Source organism: Squalius cephalus (assembly GCF_949319135.1).
Source record: "Squalius cephalus genome assembly, chromosome: 10".
NCBI lineage: Eukaryota > Metazoa > Chordata > Actinopteri > Cypriniformes > Leuciscidae > Squalius > Squalius cephalus.
Genome location: NC_137131.1, coordinates 625,001 through 639,206, shown reverse-complemented (window position 1 = coordinate 639,206; position 14,206 = coordinate 625,001). Strand labels below are relative to the sequence as shown.

General features: G+C 38.6%; 1 protein-coding gene across 2 annotated transcripts; it reads right to left on the bottom strand.

The window, feature by feature from the left end:
- Positions 1 to 319: 319 nt before the first annotated feature.
- On the bottom strand, positions 320 to 9,585 carry prelid3b (PRELI domain containing 3). 2 transcript variants are annotated; one of them, XR_013822508.1, is made up of 7 exons: positions 9,425 to 9,585; positions 6,172 to 6,340; positions 4,640 to 4,729; positions 3,305 to 3,375; positions 3,052 to 3,154; positions 879 to 1,586; positions 320 to 832 (listed from the first exon to the last, which is right to left on the bottom strand). XR_013822508.1 is itself a non-coding variant. In XM_079883447.1 (6 exons), exons 1-6 carry the CDS (start codon positions 9,454 to 9,456, stop codon positions 1,470 to 1,472), a joined length of 582 nt encoding a protein of 193 aa, XP_079739573.1. In that variant the 5' UTR covers positions 9,457 to 9,585; the 3' UTR covers positions 320 to 1,469. The 2 variants fall into 2 exon arrangements, 1 of the variants encoding a protein (XP_079739573.1); XM_079883447.1 differs by having other exon boundaries at positions 320 to 1,586.
- Between the last annotated feature and the right edge of the window lie 4,621 nt (positions 9,586 to 14,206).

Here is a 14,206-nt window from a genome sequence, read left to right as displayed (position 1 = left end):
TGAGTCGTTATCTTTTTGGATGTCATGTTATAGCTTTAAATGTTGTATGTTATGTCCTTAATATCTAATAATAAATAAATAAAAATGTGAGCCTTATTTACTTGTAGTGTTTCTCTTCCATCAACCCCAAAGTATTTGAATAATTTAGTTGAAATATGGAACAGAAAGCGGTGTGGTTTGTACAAGACTTCTAAACTAAACTCCTTTCTCTTCTAGTAAAACATTAGTTCTAGACTGTAAAACACTGTCGCCTTGAGCCAGTTTCCTGTGAAACACAGCCGTTGTCCTCCTCCAGAGTTCACAGAAACACGAGCCGGTGTTCAGTATGAATGTTAGTTTATTTGTACAGCTGTAAACAGCTTTGGCTGTTCTGAGAACAGATGATGGGCCGAGATCACCTCGTTTCGTCAGTACCGTCACACACTAAAGGATTTCAACCTTTCCACCAAGTTGCGTTTGTCAATATGTAACACTAAGTATGCCTGTAAACAAATATTTACATTCATTATAAATAAGTTGTTTAAATGCAGTTGTTTCATCAAAATATACCAACAAAACCCAACAAAAAATGCTAAATCTACTGAGAAGGAAACAAAAACACAAGTTTCTGTATGGCGCTGCTTGAAGAGTTCTGTGCGGAAGCAGTAACACACACACACACACACACACACACACACACACACACACACACACACACACACACACACACACACACATCACTGCGTCTGAAGAGCTGGACTGATACTCATCTGCATAATGGTATAGTTTGGATGCTGGAGTTGAAATTCCATAAACCTACAAAATATAAATAAATAAATAGAATGTATTTGCGCTCCTGGAACACACACACACACATACACACACACACACACTCTCACACACACACACACACACACACACACACACACACACACTGCAGAAGGCACGCCTCTGATGTCTCCCATCATCACACACACATCGTCTTCCTCGCGTCCGGATCCAACATCCCATCCGCCTCCTGTTCGATTCAACTCCATAAACACCTTCACTACAGATAATCAGCAGTGCACTGAACATTCTCCAGTCACATGATGATGATGATGATGATGATGTCATTCAGTGCTCGTTAGTTTCTAAGGAGGCCCGTTCTGAAGAATCCAACGCACACACGTCTGATGGTCCTGGATTAGTTTGTTCCCTTCCTTGTTTTAACAGTTTAATAGTAATATAATTAGCTCTAATATTGCTAGCATTCTTCAAGTGTGTAAGTGCTGGTGGAGCGATGCGTCGAGCGTCTGCAGTCATCTCGAGCATCAGAGAACACCCATCTGTCCCGTTACACTGGTTTATTAAAACTACTCTATCTTCCCGTCGGCGTCGTGTTGTGCGTCGACAGCGCCGGGTGTGAAGCCACGGTCCCGCCAGCCTCTAATGTAGACGCTGGAGTTCGGGGACGCAGAGAGGAGAGAGGAAGACCGGCGTTCACTCCTTCACTTCTCAGCGACGGCGGCGGCCATGGGAGTCCTCAGGGTTCCTCTCGCTGTGATGGCCAGCTCCTCGATCTCAGAGTTCAGGCGGCGGATCACCCACTCCATCGCCTCACGACCCTGCACACACACACACACAATCTTTTAGCCACTGAACATTGAAGTCAAGATATATTTCTAGAGTAATAAACAGGAAAACAACAGAATCAATGATGCAAACTTAAAAACATTCACAAGTCAGGCGGACCATAAAATCTTATATATATATATATATACACTATAATAGACTATATGTGAACCACACACATTCACACATCAGGATGAAATCCTCATCAGTCCTTCAAGACTTATTGTATCGAGCTTTTGGCGTTTGACAGGTCTGAGAACTGTGAGTGGCTGGTTGTATAATTTTCTTGGTGTCATGTTTTGATGAAATTTTATGTTTCTCTGTATTTTAGAGTTATTTACTATTTATGGACAGCACTTTGGTCCATTCTAATGGTTTTGAAAGTGCTTTATAAATAAAAGTTTAGTTGAGTTAGGACAGCTATATTTCTGGAGCACTTTACACAGATATTTCACTGTAATAAACAGGAAAATAACAGAATCAGAGTCATTATTCAGATCAAGTTCTATAACTGACTGATAACTGGAGGAATTGACTCGTTTTTGTGAGTCAGTTCATTGAACATGTATTCACTCATAACTCTGTCAATATTTAGCAGTTCTTAATAAACAGCATCGGCTGTTCTTCTGCTTGGCCTATGTGACTTTTATCTTGACAGCGAAGGGGACTTTTATTTTGAAAAGAGTTTTTATTCATTAGTCCACTGCCTCTGCTTAACAGCTCTGACAAATACATACATTATTAGACAAAACTGTTCAATAAAGAAATTAAATTAGTATTATAGCATTTGCTTTTTTTATTATTACTAATTAATTACCTTGTTTTATTTTTTTTAAATATGATTCCCAGTGCACACATATTTATCAGGTTTCTGACCGCCCTGTTGGATTTTTAACGATTTAATAATAGTATTACAGAATCAAAAAGGTTTAAATCTGTTTAAATTTTTTTATTCATGTAATTAATTTTCAACTTAGTTCTAATTGAGCAAATATTATATAATGTATATTTATTTTACATTTCAGAATGTGTTATGCATGCATGTTTTAATTGAAGAGTGTGATGTGAAATATATGAGCATCAAACAGATCAACATTAGTGGAGCACTGCGGCGGACGAGAGCAGTGAAGCTGATGAGACACTGCAGAGCTAGGACACACCAGAGGAACGAGGACACAAAAGGGATATTAACTGTCTAAACTTGCGTGACTTTGAGGCCTCTGATATATCCAGGCTCATTTAAAGACATTTCACCATTTAAACTCGTCATGAAAGGGAAGTTGCGCTAGTACTTTCTCCTCTATTGTGTCGTATATCTGAGCGAAACGCTTCAGGAACAAGAACAGATGTGGGCGGGGCTTGATTGTGTCTGTGGGGAACTGGTTGGAGGGTTGTGGTTTGCTATTGGCTGATCTCATGTGAGTGACAGGTTATAGCCCCGTGTTTTGGTTTTCTGACCTTTCCTGCATTGGCGGAGATGGTTGATGCCATGAGTCCCTCCAGATAACTACTCAGACTGACGCCCTTCACAGAGATGATGGCCTCCTGCGTGAGCATCGTCCTGTAGGGCGAGCACATCATGCATCAGGTTTTGCATTCGAACGTGCAGTTTTTCAAATTCAACAAATATTCGACTCATGTTTTATTTGACAGCGCTAATGTGAAGCACTTGCTTTAGCCTCATGGTAGTTAAACAGAGAGGAACTCTTACTTCTCCGGGTCCTCCGGGTGCGGTCGGTACGTGAGCTTCTCGTCCACAGAAACCATGTTAGTGAAGGTGATCTACGGTGAGAAAACCAGGCAGAGGATAAATATGACACATCTGTAGAGTATGCAAGCATAAGAGAAACCAACGCCCTCCCAGAATGCAACTCTTTTATGCACAGACTGGCCGTGTCTCATTCCAGATGACATTCACACAAACTCGACTGCTAAAGGCAAGAACATGAACGTATGAGAAAAGGTGTGCAGGAAATGCTGACAAACCAGAAACATCCTGACAGGTTCACATTAACTTCATATCTAGACAACTGCGCTGCTGTAATGATTAACCCTCACCCTTCCCTCGGGCCATTTCAACCCCAAACTCATTTTTCAAACATTTTAACATTGAGTGATCGTTAGAGGGGTCCAAGACACCAGGACTTACGTCACTCTTGAACCAGGAATACACAAAACATTTTTTTAATGGATTCGAGGTTGAGTGGCTGAAATTTTTAAGTGTAATAAATCTTTCCCCCACAGGTCAATCTGACCCCCTTAGGAATGAGTGAGTGCGAGGAATGCTTCAGTACACACAGACAAACCTAAAAATGCTAAAAAATCAAACTAAAAATGCTAAAACTTTACTAAAAATGATTGTTTAAAGTCTACATGTGTCTCTGAATGCACACTGAAGTGCAACTGGCTTTAGGACCCAGAGGAACAGCTCATTTACTCCATATAGAGATATAGCGCCATCTAGAGTCATGAAATATCATGTTATATTATTATTTTTACACAAGAGGTCGGCACAGACACTCAATGTAAGATATTTTGAGCTGAAATAAAAGGGTTATGCATGAAATTGTGAGTTATTTTGAATCTAAGTTGAAAGAATGTGAGGAATGTGCTTAAATTACTATTTATTTATTATTCATTGATCAAATCTAGTCATTTAAATGTAAATAAAATAACAAATAACAAAAAAAAAGCCCAAAAATTTGCATTACAAAATAGAAAAGATATTATCAAAATGAAATAAAATTAGCTTTCTGGAAAATAAAATAAAAAAAATTTACGTATAATTTTAGCGCTTCAAGGATTTGTTACAAAGTGCGGGGAAGCACCGTTTTCAATTTCAAAGCCATTTTCACAAGATGAATTTTGAGTGTTTAACCTTCCAAATGATACCCAATTAATGATGATTCCTAAAATCTGTGATGGAGGAAAAGGCAACGGGACAGTGCTGTATGAATCAGATGACGAGTGTAAAGTGCTGGCTCAGTCTGATCATGTGACAGCATGTGTGCCGACACGTGTTCACTGATATCAGTCGTGCACTTACATTAGTCGACTGAAGCTCAAAGGTTTTCTCTTTGGGATCGACTATGGAGTGCTCCTGGATGTACGTACATGTCCGTGTGTTGCCAATTATCTGTGGAAGAACAAGACAGGGGGTTGACGTCTAAATCAAACAGACCGTGACCTCAAGACACATTCAGTTTTGTTTTGGCTTCAGTTTAAATCAGTGTAAAAAAGACAAGAGAAAACTCAATCTGAAAATAATCATAAATGTTTCTTGATCATCAGATCCTCATATTAGAGTGATTTCTGAAGGATCATGTGACACTGAAGACGGGAGTAATGATGCTGAACATTCACAGGAATAAATTACACTTTACTATATATTCACGCAGAAAACAGATGATTTACATTATAATAATATTTCACTATTTCTACTGTATTTTTGATCACATAAACACAGGCTTGGTGAGCAGAAGAGACTTATTTCCAAATCTTTAAAGACCAGTAATGCATCTAATAAGAAGAGCTCTGGGAATCAAACTGGGAGGTTTTGTGGGTCCTTGAGCGGAATGAATGTAAAGGTCGAGGCCAGGAATCACTCGCGTCAGACGTCACAGCAGAGCAGAACAGTTCATTCAGAAACACGACACCAGGACGTCATGTGCCGAGGACTAGCCGGACCGATATAACCGTTCCCTCGGGTCGTGTGCGGGTCAGGAGGAGTCCTCACGCTCAGGCCAGAGGAGAACAGAGGTTCACTGGGATACGACAGCAGGATTTCACATCGGCTTGATGGTTTCACCCAAACGTGACGAGAACAATGAGAGATACTGAGTTCCAGTTTCAAGATTAGCTTAAACAGATTAGCCTAGCCCTGCGTCTCAATGTTCACACTGTCCATCCTAAACAGTGTGTGAGATTAGAATGAGTGTGTTGAAGAGAGTGTGCCGGATGATCTACTATTCCCAGTGGATTTTCAAAGTGTGGATCCATCCTCACTATAACAGCTAATATTACCCACAACCCACTGCACTTTAGGAGGAACTACAAACACGAGTAAAAAGTGTTTACAAACTACAAAACATGGCGGACATGCGCGACCGACGGAGAGGGGTTTAGATGAAGGTTTGAGTGACTAATCAAAGTTTAACCTGATACAAAAACATATATTTAATGTTATCAGTGTTATATTTCATCTGCGATAACAATGTGGACTTTAATAAAGATCCGTTCGGCCATTAACTTCATTATGCATTAATATGAGGAGAGTCTCCGCATGAAAGCGGGATTCTGCATTTCTCTCCGATACAGGAGGAAATGGAGGATTTTATCTTTGACAAGATGATTGACAGGTCAGTTTACTGTGATAAGATGATTGACAGGTCAGTTTACAGTGACAGAGCAACCGTTAAACACGCAACTGTATGACGTGATCGTGTGTCCTAAAGCTCGTCTACTCTTCTGCTACACACTCAAACACATCTACTTATTCTTCACAAAAAGAGTATTTTCAGGGCGCAGTTTAAGTAGACGAACTGAGACGCATCACAGGGGAAAAGAGGAAGTTTGTACCGATCTAACGATGGACGGCAGACCCCACTCGGTGCTGAGCAAGCGTTTGCTGTGCAGGCGTCCCTGCTGGTCCACGTTACGGTCCAACACGTCCACGCCGAACACGCTGGGGTTCATGGGGTTCGGGTACTTCTGCATGGCGGCGTTCGTCACGGTTTCCCATGGATGGCTGTGAGAGACGAGAGCAGAAACTTTATTATTGACACCTTTATTTATACAGCGCTTTACAAAACTCATAGTTTCAGAGCAGCTTTACAGAGATAACAGGAAAATAATGCAGTAAAGTTTCTTTCCAGAAGAAAATGGCGTCACAGTCCAGTTCAGTGATGGTTCATTTCTGTTGTAAAAAAGTTATTAATTTAGTTCATTTATACATATATATATATAGCTCTCAGTTCTCATATAATGGTGTCAGTGCAGGAGAGCAATAATATTGTTGAATATTAAATGTCCTCAACTAAGCAAGACAAAGGCGACAGAGGAACTAAAACTCCATCAGTGTCAGAATGGAGGAAAACCCTCAGGAGAAACTCAGTCGCTCAGTGTGTGATTATGATTATGATTCAGGCAGCATTACAGGTCAGAGGTCAGACAGAACATTCAGAATATGATCCAGGTCCATCTTATCGTACGAGAATGTTGTGCCTTTAAGCTGATCCAGAAATCAGCCAATATTAAGGGCGTTTACTTGCGCAACAGCTGCGAGCGACGGAGTTATGTAACTGTGTTTCTGCATGTGTTAAACCGTAACAACTGAGGAGTGACTTCAGTTAAAGCGTCTGCAGCGTGATCATCACGAGCCGGTTCATTCAGCGCCGCAGTCAGAAAGAGGAAGACCAACTTCTGTTTCATCAGCAAACACATGTACAGACACTTCTCTAAGAGATGCACGGGGCAAAACTCCTACAACCACGTCAAAACATTAGAAATGCACAGCTATGATCCCTGTCCAAATGAAACTCATATGAAATCAATGTCCGAAGAATATATTCGGTGTACAATCTTAGTTATATTTTTAACACAATGCTTTAAAAAAACATGGAATTACTGCACTTGTCATTAATATCTCAGTTCTTCATGTCACTTAAAAGACAATGTAACCAAGTCATCATTGCTTAATGAAACTGATCTAATATCTGTGATATAATCTTATTTAAACTCATCATGAAAGGGAAGTTGCACTAGTCTTTTCTTCAAAATAGGGAACATGGAGTTAAAAACTACATATAATTCATTAAGAATAAACAATATTCCATTAAAAACTAGAATTGTCCATTTGTAATCTCATGGTGACTTTAAAAGTGTATGTAAAGAGTTTATTTTTGATTAATGATCAAAATGTGGATGTGACTGTGTGTAAAAAGGGATTGAGAACAAACTTAACCAGAACTAAACGAACTTCATGTTTTTGGAAACACTGGAACAAAAAGTGTGTTTGTTTTTTAACTATACATGTGTAGCTTTTTAAATATATGTTTGCGTGTTTTTTATTGTTCTGGCCCCATGTGTCTGAAATGAAGTAAAGAGTTAAACATAGGCCTAGTACATTCCGTCATGTGAATGGTTGCCTGGGAGACCGTCGGTGGTCATGTGACGCGTGACGTCATGTGGAGGAAAGGTCACAGCACTCGCCAAGGAGAGTTGAGTAATGTCCAGATTCACACGCGTGGGTTCAGAGGTCAATGTCCAGCGCAGCTGATATGATGTTATGACTCCACATCATCGTCATTATCACACTAACTGCTATCAGAGTCCGTGTCTGCCCTGCTGACCCACTGAAGAAAACTACACATTCAGGATCTTCACTGTCATCGGATGAAAGGCTGGTTTTGTCCATTTAAGAGACGCACCAAAAAAACAATAAAATGCAAAGATAATAAATAAATAAAAATACACAACTAGTAAGAATAATCAATACAGTAACAAACCTAGGAATGATGAAATCTCTGATCAATCTTTATTAAACACAAGGCGATATGAACATTTTGGCCGATACCGATAATTTGTTATATGTGACCCTGGATCAGTAAACCAGTCACGAGTCGCACGGGTATATTTGTGGAAATAGCCAACAATACATTGCATGGGTCAAAATTATCGATTTTTCTTTTATGCCAAAAATCATAAGGATATTAAGTAAAGATCACGTTCCATGAAGATATTTAGTAAACTTCCTACTTTAAATATATAAAACATGTATTTTTGTGAGTGAATGCGGCACAATCGCCAACATAAATGAACAATTTTAAAGGCAATTTTCCCAATGTTTAGATTTTTTTGCACCCTCAGATTCCAGATTTACAAATGGTTGTATCTTGGCTAAATATATCTAAATTCGACTTTCTTTATAATTTTTGACAGCATGATTGCAAAAACAAAAGTCTCAGCATTAAAAGTTCAAACACACAATTAAAATGTTCTCATAATAATTTTATGTAGCCGATATGACAGACTTTGGATGACTGTATTTTCTTTCTCTTTTTTTTAAGTGATTCTAATCATATTTCAAACAATTTAAAACCATCATGTTGAACAGTGTCTCAGATGAGGGAAATAATCCATTATTTATCGGCTTTAATATATCGTACAATTTTTCTTATGAACCGATAAGGATAACATTAAACATTAGCATATATCGGCTGATATCTGATATATCGAGCATCCCTATTGAGTATTCTCCTATATTTATTGCTTATGTTATTGTTCTCTTGCGAATAATGGACAAAAGAAGATTTTCACTGTACAAACTCAACATGATTAAGTTGACTCGCCTCACGTTAGTCCTTCACTGCCAAGGACATGCTGGGTTAGGTTGTGTAACTAACCGGCAACTAGCTCACAACTCTTTCTCTAATTCACTTAATAAACACTTCTTCTTCTTCTGGTTGCAGTCATTATTCGTTAACGTTAACTGTTAGTTATACTTATTAATCTTCAGTCATGTCGATAAAAGTCATTTACTTCAGATAGCCGCATTAGCATATAACTTAATTTATACTCTATCGCTTTTACATTAACTTACTAACATTTTTAACACTCTAACCCGTCCAAGACTCAATACAACCACGTATATATAAATACACTGGAAATTAAAAACATTATTTTTATAAAACTGAGTGTCTGACAGGAAAAGCGGTAAGAGAGATTGGCGCGCCTCGTGCACGAGCAAACCTCTGAGAGCAAATTAGCGGTCATTCAAGCGCTCAAATTAGCCTTCCATCTCATTAAAATGAAACATAAGACATTCACTCACTTGAAAATGTGCTCTGACGTCCAGATCTTCATGGTTCTTGGTGGTTTTGTAGATGTTTAATGCGCGAGGGCCGCTTGATGACACCGTGCCGCTTCCGCCGTCGGTTCCAGAACACTGAGATCAGGCCACGCCCACCGGTGACGCACGCACTGGCGCAGGACCGATCCAGCCAATCAGAGCTGCGGGATCTGAGTGGAAAACCTCGCGCCCGGAGAATGTGCGCATGCGTGTACGGAACTATAATGGAACAACCATTAAAAAGTTCGCTACGGGAACATTACATGGGAGGAAATGTGTTACATCACGTGGTTCTAGTGCACATTCTGTCCAAGTGTGTTTAAAGAGCTCTCACGCGACATATTTTCTCTCAACGACCTCAGATTGAAGGTTATTCGGTCTTCATATTTGAACTTTCTACTTTCTGATTCACTTTATAATATTTTGGAAAATTATTACATCTACAAATTCAGACAGACAGGTTTATTATTTTATAGTCATTGGTCTAGGTTTGATATTTCTGGTGGAATCTGTTCAGTTCAGGTGTGTGGAAACTCTGTCATAACCTTTAGAAAACCAGGATCCGATCTTATGGGATATTTATTTTATTATTATTTTCACGTGTGAGTATCAGGCGCCCTCTGCTGGCGATGGGGGATTTCAATGCTTTTATATTTGTATGATTTTCTAATTCATAACTATATATAATATCAGTGTTTTTACTTATCTAAATGTCTTGCCAAGTGTTTAAATATATTTAAATTATAAGTTGTTTAATCAATACTATGAATTGAGTAATTATGTATAAATGTCGCTGAATATTTCAAGGTGAAGACAAACACATAACACATGACACATTTACTTTTACTAATATTATATTTCAGCTTCAGTCATTGAGAAGAGAGTAAAGTCACTGTGATTAACTTGTGATGTGATTTTTTTACTGATTATCAGTTCTGAAAAGATCTACTGTATAATCATGAGGAAGCGTGTTTCTGCTGTTGCTGATTTTCCCCGGTAGGTGGCGATGCTTTCTTTCTGTCAGCACTCAGTTATAAGTGTGCGTGTGTGCGTGTGTGTGTGTGTGTACTTGTACAACTATCTTTGTGAGGACCAGTTTGAGTTTTAGACCAGAGTGGAGTGAGGACAGAGAGAGTAAAGTGAGGACATGTTGGCCGGTCCTCAGTTTCTGAGAGCCTTTAAAGCCTGTTTGAGGGTCACGACTTGGTATTAGGGATAAGGTTATAATGAGGTTAAGGGTCGGTTTAGAGTGTGTGTGTGTGTGTGTGTGTGTGTGTGCGTTTGATTTATATTACATTGTGGGAACCAAATGTCCCCACAAGGATAGTAAAACCTGAGATCACCTCCATTGTGGGGACCAGACAGCGGTCCCCATGAGGGGAATGGGTAAATAAACACACTAAATTATATTTTTTTGAAAATGTAAAAATGCAGAAAGTTTTCTGTGATGGGTAGGTTTAGTGTAAGGGGACAGAATATACAGTTTGTACTGTATAAAAACCATTAAGTCTATGGAGAGTCCCCACAAAGATAGTGGACCAGACGTGTGTGTGTGTGTGTGTGTGTGTGTGACGTTAGTGGTGGGATTGAGTCATCAGGATGAAAGCGGAGTGATGATCAGGTAAAGGATCACGGGTCACAGACGACAGCAGCTTCTCCACATGTGAGGATGAAAGACAGAGAGGAATCACACATCAGAGACACACACACACACACACACACACACACACACTGACGGCACAGACCATCCACACACTCTCAAATCATCATCCCTTCTTCATCCCTCAAAGGTCAACGGCTGACCTAGGCTGTTCCCAGAGAACAAAAATATGTTCCAAGAATGTTTTGCTAACATTCCCAAAACAAGTTCTCAAAACATTCAAAGTTTTTTTTTTCTTGGTTATGTGAATGTAATGTGAACATTATTAAAGACCAGATTTGAGTGAATGTTTTGATAATGTTACTGGAAGAACGTTTGTTCATAACTCAGAATGTTCCCTGTTTGTTTCTTACGTTTTTAAATGTTGATATTCCTCAAACCCTGCAGTAGCTGAAGCCCCTCGTGATCCTCAAGCGTGATCGAGCATCTCGGTCAGCACACGCCGTTGCCATGGAGAACACCTGATGCTCCCGCTGCTTAATTAGCGTGTGGGTGTTAATTCCTGCGTTGATCGGGGTAATAACTACATTTTGTTTTCTGATGATGATGCAGCGCCTCACAGAGACAACACAACAAACATCCGGAAACTCAGTTATAAATTCTAATGCTCTACACCATCATATCCCATCAGCCGTCTGATCCGGTGCTGTCTGGGATATTCCTCTTTATTTTCAATTTCTTGCACTTTATTTTTTACCATATTGTCTGTAATATATGTACAATATTGTAAATGTTAGTAATTATGAATCAATATTAATTATGGTTAGATTTATTTCATTATTTTATATGACATGATTAAATATATGATCATTTATATGCATTTTTTTTATTATTATAATTTCATAAATGTTGTATCCCTTTGAAGAAGCAATGTTTCTCATACCGATTTGATGAACACTGTTTATTGAATTTTTTAATAAATGTTTTTTTTTTCTCAGTGATACCATAGAAGAACCAGTTTTGGTTTAACCTTTCAATTATCAAATCTTAAAAGAACCTTTTTTTTTATTTCGGTGAAGAACATTTTAATCATCTAAAGAACCTTTTCCCACCTTAAAGAACCTTTTCCCACTGTAAAGAAGCTTTTGGTTCTTTATAGTGGGAAAAGGTTCTTTATAGTGGGAAAAGCTTCTTTACATTGGGAAAAGGTTCTTTATAGTGGGAAAAAGGTTCTTTATAGTGGGAAAAGCTTCTTTACAGTGGGAAAAGCTTCTTTACAGTGGGAAAAGGTTCTTTATAGTGGGAAGAGGTTCTTTATAGTGGGAAAAGGGAAAAGGTTCTTTACAGTGTGAAAAGGTTCTTTATAGTGGGAAAAGGGAAAATTTTATTTACAGTGGGAAAAGGTTCTTTATAGTGGGAAAAGGGAAAAGGTTCTTTATAGTGGGAAAAGCTTCTTTACAGTGGGAAAGGTTCTTTACAGTGGGAAAAGCTTCTTTATAGTGGGAAAAGGTTCTTTATAGTGGGAAAAGGGAAAAGCTTCTGTACAGTGGGAAAAGGTTCTTTATAGTGGGAAAAGGGAAAAGGTTCTTTACAGTGGGAAAAGGTTCTTTATAGTGGGAAAAGGTTCTTTACAGTGGGAAAAGGTTCTTTATAGTGGGAAAAGGGAAAAGGTTCTTTACAGTGGAAAAAAGGTTATTTACAGTGGGAAGTGGGAAAAGGTTCTTTATAATGGGAAAAGGTTCTTTATAGTGGGAAAAGCTTCTTTACAGTGGGAAAAGGTTCTTTATAGTGGGAAAAAGGTTCTTTATAGTGGGAAAAGCTTCTTTACAGTGGGAAAAGCTTCTTTACAGTGGGAAAAGGTTCTTTATAGTGGGAAGAGGTTCTTTATAGTGGGAAAAGGGAAAAGGTTCTTTACAGTGGGAAAAGGTTCTTTATAGTGGGAAAAGGTTCTTTACAGTGGGAAAAGGTTCTTTATAGTGGGAAAAGGGAAAAGGTTCTTTACAGTGGAAAAAAGGTTATTTACAGTGGGAAGTGGGAAAAGGTTCTTTATAATGGGAAAAGGTTCTTTATAGTGGGAAAAGCTTCTTTACAGTGGGAAAAGGTTCTTTATAGTGGGAAAAAGGTTCTTTATAGTGGGAAAAGCTTCTTTACAGTGGGAAAAGCTTCTTTACAGTGGGAAAAGGTTCTTTATAGTGGGAAGAGGTTCTTTATAGTGGGAAAAGGGAAAAGGTTCTTTATAGTGTGAAAAGGTTCTTTATAGTGGGAAAAGGGAAAAGGTTATTTACAGTGGGAAAAGGTTCTTTATAGTGGGAAAAGGGAAAAGGTTATTTACAGTGGGAAAAGGTTCTTTATAGTGGGAAAAGGGAAAAGGTTATTTACAGTGGGAAAAGGTTCTTTATAGTGGGAAAAGGTTCTTTATAGTGGGAAAAGCTTCTTTACAGTGGGAAAGGTTCTTTATAGTGGGAAAAGGTTCTTTATAGTGTGAAAAGGTTCTTTATAGTGGGAAAAGGTTCTTTATAGTGGGAAGAGGTTCTTTATAGTGGGAAAAGGTTCTTTATAGTGTGAAAAGGTTCTTTATAGTGGGAAAAGGGAAAAGGTTATTTACAGTGGGAAAAGGTTCTTTATAGTGGGAAAAGGTTCTTTACAGTGGGAAAAGCTTCTTTATAGTGGGAAAAGGTTCTTTATATTGGGAAAAGGGAAAAGCTTCTTTACAGTGGGAAAAGGTTCTTTATAGTGGGAAAAGGGAAAAGGTTCTTTACAGTGGGAAAAGGTTCTTTATAGTGGGAAAAGGGAAAAGGTTCTTTACAGTGGGAAAAGGTTCTTTACAGTGGGAAGTGGGAAAAGGTTCTTTATAGTGGGAAAAGGTTCTTTACAGTGGGAAAAGGTTCTTTACAGTGGGAAGTGGGAAAAGGTTCTTTATAGTGGGAAAAAGGAAAAGGTTCTTTATAGTGGGAAAAGGTTCTTTACAGTGGGAAAAGGTTCTTTACAGTGGGAAAATGTTCTTTACAGTGGGAAGTGGGAAAAGCTTCTTTATAGTGGGAAAAGGTTCTTTACAGTGGGAAAAGGTTCTTTACAGTGGGAAGTGGGAAAAGGTTCTTTATAGTGGGAAAAGGTTCTTTATAGTGGGAAAAGGTTCTTTACAGTGGGAAAAGGTTCTTTATAGT

Excerpts from the sequence above, each read along its gene's own strand:
- prelid3b (XM_079883447.1), bottom strand. The coding sequence starts at position 9,456 with ATGAAGATCTGGACGTCAGAGCACATTTTCAA. Across the intron at positions 6,341-9,424 it reads ACGTCAGAGCACATTTTCAA|CCATCCATGGGAAACCGTGA; the intron begins GTGAGTGAATGT and ends CGTCTCTCACAG. Across the intron at positions 4,730-6,171 it reads TGCCGTCCATCGTTAGATCG|ATAATTGGCAACACACGGAC; the intron begins GTACAAACTTCC and ends GTTCTTCCACAG.